At 36.7% G+C, this 10,059-nt stretch overlaps 1 protein-coding gene across 1 annotated transcript in view; it reads right to left on the bottom strand.

Moving 5' to 3' along the window:
- Positions 1-9,083, bottom strand: part of ADAD1 (adenosine deaminase domain containing 1 (testis-specific)) — a 79,131-nt gene extending 70,048 nt beyond the window's left edge. The window contains exons 1-3 of the mRNA XM_012650400.1: positions 8,912-9,083; positions 7,954-8,142; positions 5,369-5,536 (exon numbers count right to left, since the gene is read on the bottom strand). Coding sequence (XP_012505854.1) covers positions 5,369-5,536; positions 7,954-8,142; positions 8,912-9,083 — 529 coding nt within the window. The remainder of the gene's footprint in view (positions 1-5,368; positions 5,537-7,953; positions 8,143-8,911) is intronic.
- Positions 9,084-10,059: the final 976 nt, after the last annotated feature.

Below are 10,059 nucleotides of genomic sequence, written 5' to 3'. Positions count from 1 at the left end.
AAAGTTTTCGATGCTTTTAGTCCCATTCTTTGTAACTGCTTTCCAATTTGGTCCCCAAAGTTAGGGAATATAAAAAAAACAAGAAAAGAACATTATACTAAACCAGAGGACAAAAGAGATCAGGAAAGATTAAATGAAGAGGCTTTAAATGAAGAGGCTTTAGAAGCTAAGGTATCAACTAGTCAGTCTCTCTTAAGAAGCATTCATAAAGACAAAGAAAGCAAATAGACCTGCTTCTCTGGACTTAAATTTTGAGTAAGATGGAAAACTGGTTGAATACATAGAAATGAACAAATAAAGTGATAATATCAGCTTAGGGCTCATATTAGTAAAGGAAATATTAACTCAGATATATACACTCTGGACTTTAGATAAGCAGAACTTTTAAAACTCTAAGAAATATTTAATTACATTTACTCAAGTAAGTATGGCTCAAGTGGAATGAAAGTTAAAGATATTAAAACCTGTTTATTATGCAAAAATAATTTCAATAAGCAAAACAAGACTGTATAAGATGGTCTGCATTTTAAAATACCATGTACAAATAGCCAAAATAATCTTGAAAAGGATAACAAATTTGGAGGACTCATGCTTCCTGATTACAAAACTTACTCTAAAACTTTAGTAATCAAAGCAGTGTGGTACTGGCATAATGACAGACATATAGATCAATGGAATAGAGAGTCCAGAAAGAAAACTGTGCACATATGGTTAAATGATTTCTTGGCAAAGGTTACAAGACCATTCAATAGGAAAAGGGCAATCTTTTCGACAAATGGTGCTGGAAAAAACGGGTATCTGCATGCAAAGGAATGAAGTTGGACCCTTACCTAACACCATATATAAAAACGAACTCAAAATGGATCAAGGACCTAAACATAAGAGCTAAAAGTATAAAACCCTTGGAATAAAACAGAGGAAAAGCTTCACAACATTACTGCATTTGGCAATGATTTCTTGGATATGACATCAAAAGCATATGCAACAAAAGAAAAAATAGACAAACTGGATTTCATCAAATTTTTAAAAATTTATGCATCTAAGGACTTTACCAACAGAGTAAAATGGCAGCCCACAGAACGGGAAAAAGTATTTGAAAATCACATATCTGATAAGGTTTGACATCCAGTATATACAGAAGACTTCTAAAATTCAACAACAAAAAATTAAACAACCGACTGAAAAATGAGCAAAGTACTTATTTACCTAAAGAAGATACACAAATGGCTAATAGCACGTGAAAAGATGCTCAACATCACTAATTGTTATGGAAATACAAATAAAAACCACAATGAGATACCACCTCACATCCATTAGGATGGCTACAATCAAAAAAATAGGCTGGGCACAGTGGCTCATGCCTGTAACCCTAGCACTTTAGGAGGCCCAGGCAGGATCACTTGAGGCCAGGAGTTTCGAGATCAGCCTGAGCAACAGCAAGATGCCATCTCTACAAAAAAAAATACAGAAAAAATTAGCAGGACATGGTGGCATACTCCTGTAGTCCCAGCTACTTGGGAGGCTTAAGCAGGAGGATCACTTGAGCTCAGGAGTTTGAGGTTGCAGTGAGCTATGATGATGCCACTGTGCTCTGGCCCGGGCAACAGTGTGAAACCCTGTTTAAAAAAAAAAATCTCTTTGATAAGAGAGGAGGCACATCTTTGGCTGGGTGTGGTGGCTTATTCCTATAATCCAGGTGCTTTGGGAGGTCAAGGTGAGAGGATGGCTTGAGGCCAGGAGACAAAAAAACCCAACCAACCAACAACAAAAAAACACCCAGAAAATAATTGTTGGCAGGGTGTGGAGAAATCGCAACTCTTGTGTTGTACAGTGGATGGCAATATAAAACAGTGCATGCAGCCATCATGGAAAACAGTATAGCAGTGATTCGAATTTAAAAATTATCATATGCAGCAATTGCACTTCTTGGTAATACCAAGAATTAAAAGCAGGGTGTTAAAGAGATACATACTTGTATACCTATGTTCATAGTAGCATTATCCATAATAGCCAAAAAGTGGAAGAACCCAAGTGTCCACTGACGGGTAAATGGATAAACACAATATGGAATGTACACACATGGAATATCATTCATCCTTTAAAAGGAAGGAAATTCTGATGCATGCTACAACATGGATGAACCCTAGGGCATTATCTTAAGTAAAGTAAGCCAGTCACAAAAAAACTGTATGATTCCACTTTTACCTGGAGTACCTAGAATACTCAAATTCGCAGAGACAATAAGTAGAATGGTGGTTGTGATGGGCTTGGGGGAAAGGAGAATGGGAAGTTGTTACGTAATAGGTATAGAATTTCAGTTTTGCAAAATAAAAAAGATTTCTAGGTATTGATTGCACAACAGAGTCAACATACTTCACGCTATTGAACTGTACACTTAAAATGGTTAAGAAGGTAAATTTTAAGTGTATTTTACAATTAAAATTTTTAAATGATTAAAGTTATTCAAATAAACTTAGAAACCAGATACTTAAATCATTGTGTCAAGTGTTAAAGATTTTCAAAACTTAGCACAGTATCATTAATCACACTGCACTTTAAAAAAATTAGAGCACAAAGGTTTTTAAACAGTTATTAATAAAGAACTATACTTAAAAAACCATGGATAAAATATGAAAGATATACATGAAAAATAATTTTGAAATAGTGATGAGTTCAGGATTTTGAAAAAAACCTAAAATTTAAGTTTTATGATGTAAATAAGAATAAGGAAAAGACTAGAAAAACTAATGTAAGGTTAACATACATCCAAGAGAAGAAATGAATACTCAACGCTTATCTTTCTTCTATATCCTTTCACAAGAAAAATAAATCTTTAAACCCAGCTGTCTAGAACAAATTAAAGAAGAAACTATAGCTCACTACAGGGGAAAAGATGACCTTATTATATTATTTCCAGGATCTGGACCAAGAGAAAATATATCACTAAAGTACTTTTAGTTGTAATTAGGGCACTGTTGGCAGTTTTAGTGAAAATAATAAAAGTGGAGGCAGTAGAGATGGGTAAATGCTACCTTTTCACAAAAGAGAAAACATAGATGTTTAGAAATTGATGATTGTAGACCACTGGGAAAAACATTTGCTAGCCCTAGATAAACATTTTGAAAAGCCTTAAGGAAAAAGCATTTATCATGAGAAACCAATCACCAGTGTATTTTTCTGATAATTAAATTAGATGCTTAGGAAATTCTGTAGATATGTTTTAACTTGATTTCAACAAAGTATTTTAGCTCTTAGAAGGTAAAGGATAGGTAGGTTTTATTTAATTCTAGAGTCCCAGTACCTACCATAATCCCTGGAACATAGCACATCCTCAAACACATAGATTTATTGATTCTACTATAGGCTATGTTTGGGAGGAAACTGGGAAAAAATAATCAATGGAGATATAGTATACTGAGGTGGGTGGATAGCTGATAAAATCATCGTACATAAAGGACTTCTCTTAACTGAAGGAATGTCTTAAGAATATTATTTATCACAGGTTCTGTATTTCACATTAACTTGTTAAAACATTCCGGAAAGGTAAAGATATACTGATTAAAAAAAACTGAATAAATTACTAGTCACTAAGCTCCAGGTGGGTAGTATTTGTTTACCCAAACTATAATATAGTATACAACACTGAATAAATGATGGACAAACATAAAATTTGATAAGGTCAGCAAAATTATTAAATGATAAAATCAGGACTCAAAATTGTCAAAGCTGACTTTATATTAAAAAGGTGTTTCTTTCTACATTATAGTCATTACTTTCCAAATTTTTTTTAAAAAGTCAAAGAAAATATTGTCCATAGGACAAAAAAGAGGAAAAAAGGAAACAAAAAACACATTTATCAGATTATAAAGCAAATATTAAACTCTGCCTTTAAAATATTCTTTATGTCAAAAACAACCTAATTTTATGCCTAATAAAACCCTTTAAAAAATCAAAACAGGATAGTCAAAAATATTGGAAAAACAAAAATTAACTAGAAGTAGCACCAGGAATATTAGAAAAAAGATTAAGACCAAATATACATACACATATACATAACAGCACAACAGGAGTAATTTTATATTGAATTAAAAAGGTACACTTTATAGAAAAGTAAAATAATTACATCATTGCTTTTTGTAGGTCAAATAACATGTAAACAACAAATCAAAGCATTATAATAAGGATAAAATGGCATTTATGGGGCCAACACTTAACAAAACATTTACCAAAATCATACCTGGCCCTAAAATATTAATAAATCTTAAAAGTTAATAGTGAGCAGAAAATAATATGAAAATAAACAAAACACTCTCCCCTAAGTACCTACTAAATCCAAAGTACGACAAACTATTTGAAAAATAATGAGAAAGACTACACATCAAAACTTATAAGATGTGGCAAAATAAATCATTTTTAATTACTAAATGGTTTTAATTAAACATCAAAAATATATGAAATAAGAATTCAACTTAAAGAACATAAAGACTCTTTAAAGAAAACAGTAAGAAAAAAAATGAAAGAAAAGCTAAAATTAAAACACTACAAAAGAAAAAACCCCAGTAATAGAATACATGGAGGATTCGTGTTTAAAAAGTATTTATAGTCACTGCTTAAATCCAATTTAAATGTTCTTCTTTTTAAAAGTTGCCTCATTTATGGTAAAACAATATAATCTAACATAAAATGAATATTGGCAAAAACTGCTAACATATAATAATGCTAACATTTTTCAAATTGATTAATATCTAATAAGAACTATTATTTGATTGTATATTGTTCACCAGGCACTGGTTAAGGGCTTTGCATTTATTATTTATTTAATCCTAAAGATGACCATAGGAGGTAGTTACTATCATTGTCCCCACTTTTTAAATGAAACAGGTTTAGTGGGCAAATAGCTTGTCCACACAGGGTCAGTATTTCAACCTGAGCAATCTAATTCTGAAGTTTGTTCTCTTAAACCTATTTGTTATGCTACCTTAGGCTATTTTCTCAGGTCAGTCTACCATGTACTGAATTTAACATAGGCAAATTTTGCAAAAATTGCATTAAAAATCTCTAAGTATTAAATGTAGAGTGTTAAGTGCATAGTAAGAATCTAATAAATTACAGAGAAAACCACATTTCAGGACTCAAACTCATTAACAATCTGACAAGTTATTAGACAGTTCAGCAACATGATTATATCTTTCGCTGCTAAAATATGCAAGAGCATTTTAACTACTGTTAATCAGCAGACAGCAGCTGAAAGAAATTATTCAAACTCTGCAACTTCTATCTTGCAGTTGCCAAGTAACTCATTAGATCTTTCAGATTCCTTCTGGAAAATGATACATTTTATAAATACCTTATAATGAAGAGTATTTACCTGATGTTTCTAAAACTCTTGGTTCAGGTTCTTCCAATTGTAGAAGCTCATCAAGAGCTAATTTTGCTGCATTGGATCTAGATTCCTTTTTATTTTGTCCCAGTCCAGTTTTGTATTGAATACCATCTACCACAGCACAAAAAGCGAAATATGGTCCCATAACATTACCTTGAAAAAGAATTCAAAATGAATGCTATAATAATTCACAGTATATTCTTGCAAATGATGTCTGTATACAGGAAAACATTTCAGTACAAAAATTCTGGGAAACTACTTACTTTAGAAATACTAACTCTTAAGTCTTTTTGTAGGACCAATAGGGTTAAAACTAAAGCCGGATGGGCCCCTGAACTAATTTTGGGATTCCAGTAGGTAGGCTGGCTCTAGATTCAGTGTGAACAATAGGGACAATGTTACAACACAGGTCATACATGGGGTGACAGTGTCTAGTACAATGCCTGGCAATTGTAAGCACTCAAATGTGTATCAAATGACTAATGAAAGGTAAAATGTGGAGATTGTATGTAATCTCTCAGTTCTTTAAAATTTCAGTACAGCTTATTAAGTTAAATGTTTCCCATCCTCGGATTGCTCTAATACTTTTTATAATATCCAGAACGTAAAGAATTCCTTTGAAAAAATCTTGTGTACCCATCAGGGCATTATGTTAAGGAAATCGACAACCCATTACAGCTTAGGGAAGTTTGGGGGGTGGGTTTGGTGGCTAGCACAGAAGGAAAACCAAAACATAAACAACAATTTAAAAAGATTAATACTAAAGAATTAAACTGAATGTCTGTCTGGTCATTCAAGATTTCTGTAAGGATTACTTTTGCACAATTATTTTTCTTTAGCTTTCATATTTGTCTGGTGAAAAATGAAATGGACTCATCTCCTAAATTTACAGGTCAAAGATTTTTCTGTTTCAAGTTTTATTTGTTGGTATTAGGACTTTAGGAGGCCTTTAGGAGCCTAAGTTTCATTCTGGTTACAGATGGCTAGGTACAATGTCATTACACATAAAACCCACTATTTCCACACATATTCACAATAAGATTAACTGTTTTTCTTAAGACATACATCAAGGTTTTACAAGTTAAGTTCTGACTGCATCTGGGTAAATTGCCTTCCCTCCAACATCTAAGACCTTAGCTTCCCAATTTTCTTCCTTCATTATCACCTGGGTTCCAATCCAGATTTACTAAACCAGAGAGCATTTTGTATATTTAACAAGTGGCCCAGATGATTCTTATGTATAAGATGCATCAAATTTGTTAATAAGTCTTCTGTGTCAGAATGCTGAGCCTTTAAGCTTCAGCCTGTTTATAATCTAGGTTTTCAAACTTTAGCATGGATCTAAATCACATGTAGAGGTAGTTTAAAAATACTGACACTCTAGTCTTACTACGAAACTTACTGAATCAGATTATTCGACTATATTCCAAACACAAAATAATGATCAATGGGTTATGTTTTTGAATAGTTTTTGCTCAGAGCAGTGAAGATTTGCCCTGTTTTTTTTTTTTCCCCAGTGACCAATAGCTTACATTTTCTGAGGGCAGTCCAAGAATAATGGAGGAAAGCTAAGTAGTTACACAGAGATTAAACTCACCTTCTACATTAAGAAAACACCACCTTCTACATTAAGACCCTCTTTGTGTCACCTGTTAGTCTTCTGGTATCTCATCCAAAACAACAGACTGAAACTTGATGATGTTGGGACAACCTTTACTAAAACTGATAGCTTTAAATTCCTTTGCAGATGTTAGCTTTGAGATCCCTACTGGCAAAAGTATCAGGAAAATTAATGAAACCAAAAGAACCCAAACTACTTCTGTGTATGTGTGTACACACACACGCACGTACATATACCCACATACAGATTTTTTAAAAAGATTGTTTTTGACTCATACTCTTGAGCTGTCAACGCCTCCTGAGAGCACTTACTCTCTTATTCCTCCATTTTCCTAAAGTTCTTCCTAATCACTGGCTATAATGTGAAGAGATCACAGAAACTGTTTCCTGCATTTTACTGATATGTACTCCTGTAGCCATCTGAAGGCACAACATAGTAACAGATTCGTCCGTTTGGGGGGCTTAAGGGAGAACGGAGAAAATGCTAACAAACAAGTCCATATAGTACCAATCACGTAATGCTCTTTTCACATGTAATTCCTGAACTTCGGAAGCCAAATTTGACCCTAATTTTTCTTAGGCATCATCAGCATACCAGAATCCTTCTCATAAGATAATCATAGTCTGAATATTTAACATTTCTACAAAAGCATGTTTATTGTACAAGAAATATTTACAATCCCAAAATAATCTGCGAGGTAGATTTCGGTTTAGCTGAAAAAAATTATGATTCAATGATTATAAAATTTCTATATGTGAGAGTTATTTTCAGTGGCTCAAAAGGCGAAAGTGTGAATATAAAAATTTCTTAAGTATACTTGTAAAAACATACAAGTAGTCAGCTAACCCTAAAGTTAAGTGAAAGAACCAAATTTAGCACCACTGTTATGGTCTGCTTTTAATGGAAAATGTTTTCTAGTAACATAATAACCAAATGACTTTGCACTTGCCTGTTGTTACCGTTTCCTTAAGGTCAAGCTGAACCCGCTGCATTTGTGCAAACTGGTGCAAGGCTGACACAGGGTTTATCTCTCCACGTTTGTATTTCATTATAAATTCCTTAGGTATTTTTTTTGGAGGAAGGACAGGATTTGAAATAGATGAAAGACCTTTGGAAAGCAATGGTTCTGGAAAATTACCTAAAAATAAATGTCTGTGTTTGTCACTTTGGTTAAAAAAACAAAAACAAAAAAGAACAAAAGCACTAAATCCTCTCTGAAAATAGAAGATTGTCCCACATACATTTAGTCACCCCACATGCTTAGTCTCATGTTTTTCTTAAGTTTCTACTAAACAATTTTGGCACACATGACAAGCACAACCTGTTATTGCATATATCTCTTGGAGTACTAAAGATATTTTGAAAAAAAGGTTATATCATTATTCAGTGATCAAGGAATCATGGAATTTTAGTGATGTCAAGGTCTTCAGAGGCCCTCTAAGCCATTTTACAGATGATGTCACTAATGCCTAGAATGGAGAAAGACGCAGAGCTGGGACTAGAACCTAGTTTCTGGCTCCCATGCACTGTTTTACACCGCCTTTCACAATGAATTCAACCGAATTTTTGCCCTTGCTTTATACTCAACACTACGCTAAGTGACGGGTGGAATGCAAACCCATATAAATCCAGTTGCTGCCCTGAAGCCTCACCTCAAAAAAACAAGACAAACTTGAAGGGGTTGAACAGTAAAGGTGGTGAGGTATGGTTAAGTGAGCAGCACGGGGAAGGAGTTCCGCGGGCCTCCTCCGTGGTGGGAGTCAGATCCCAGCCCCAGGTGGGACACGGCCACCGGTCAATGTGTATACATCCAGGAAACATTTGAACCAGAGGCGCAACAGAACCTACCGGCCACCCTAGAATCTTAAGGAACCGAGTCATTATTACAAATGAAAGAGAAGTCGTACCCGTCACCTGCGTAACCTTGGATGCCATATTCGACAGGCTGTAACTTTCCGAGGAATAGGCTGCGGGTGTGGTTACCGTCTGGGCTGATGATTGAACTGGCAAGTTCTTTTTCAGCATCTGGGCAAAACTGGGGACCTGGGAACGCTGAAACCAGTCATTGTTGCCAGACATCTTCTCACCTACAAACATGATAAAATTATCGGAAAACGAAAAACAAAATACTAAGTAAACTAAAAATATTTAATCTGGAACAAACCCCCTATTTCCATAAATGGCTTTTTACACACACATTCACATGACTAGAGCCAAATCCCTCTTTAAAATGATCTCGGGACTGCTCTGTGAGTTTTAACAGACACGTAACTCTTTTCACCTGAACTCCCTCCCTAAATTCCGCTACCGAGGGGGAAATAAGGCACAGCGGTCCGTGGAAAAGCCCTTAAATCTACCCGGGGATCAGGAGAGACATCAGTAAGGTCAGGAAAAAAGAGAAAAAGAAACAAAAAATCATCTCGTCGGTGGCCTCACGAGTCCTGGCCCAACTTGCACCCACCGAGGCTGTCCTTTCCGCCCTCTTCGACGGACCCCGCCGCCAGGCAGGAGGGCAGCCGCAGGCCGGAAGCTCGCCGGCCGCCACCACCGCCGCCGCCGTTGCTTCCTCCCCCCGGCCTCAACCTCTCTCTTCAGGCCGGTCTGCGTGAGGGCCACGAGCTCAAAGGCGCATCCTTCAAAAGCCGCCTCGCGCTGCCCGTACGTGCCGGCCGGACGCCCCCGCGCCCGTTTCGTCCAATCAGCAACCGCCTCGGGGCCCGTCGGTCCCGCCCCCACGCCTGCGCCCGCGCTCGGCCCGCCGCGCTCCGCGGCCTGCGTTTCTGAGGGAGGAGACGTCGAACGACGCGCGCGTTCCAGGCTGCGTTCCAGGCCGCGGCGACGCCGACCGGCTTCTCTTGAGCACAGGGACCTGGGCCGACTGGCCGCCCTCCCTGCTGAAGTCGGACGAAATCGCGCGGTTCAGCCTCTTGGCTTACTGCCGGGCGCCCAGCCCCGTTCCCACAGAGGGCTCTGTGGCGAGTTCGTCGTCTCTATGGCAGTTGTCTATTCCTGAGGCCTCCTTACACAGGATGCTTGGAGGCGGCCCTGAGCGTGG

Source organism: Propithecus coquereli, unplaced genomic scaffold, assembly GCF_000956105.1.
Source record: "Propithecus coquereli isolate 6110/MARCELLA unplaced genomic scaffold, Pcoq_1.0 Scaffold323, whole genome shotgun sequence".
Lineage (NCBI taxonomy): Eukaryota > Metazoa > Chordata > Mammalia > Primates > Indriidae > Propithecus > Propithecus coquereli.
The sequence above is the reverse complement of the archived record's forward strand: the minus strand, read 5'-3'. Positions and strand labels throughout refer to the sequence as shown.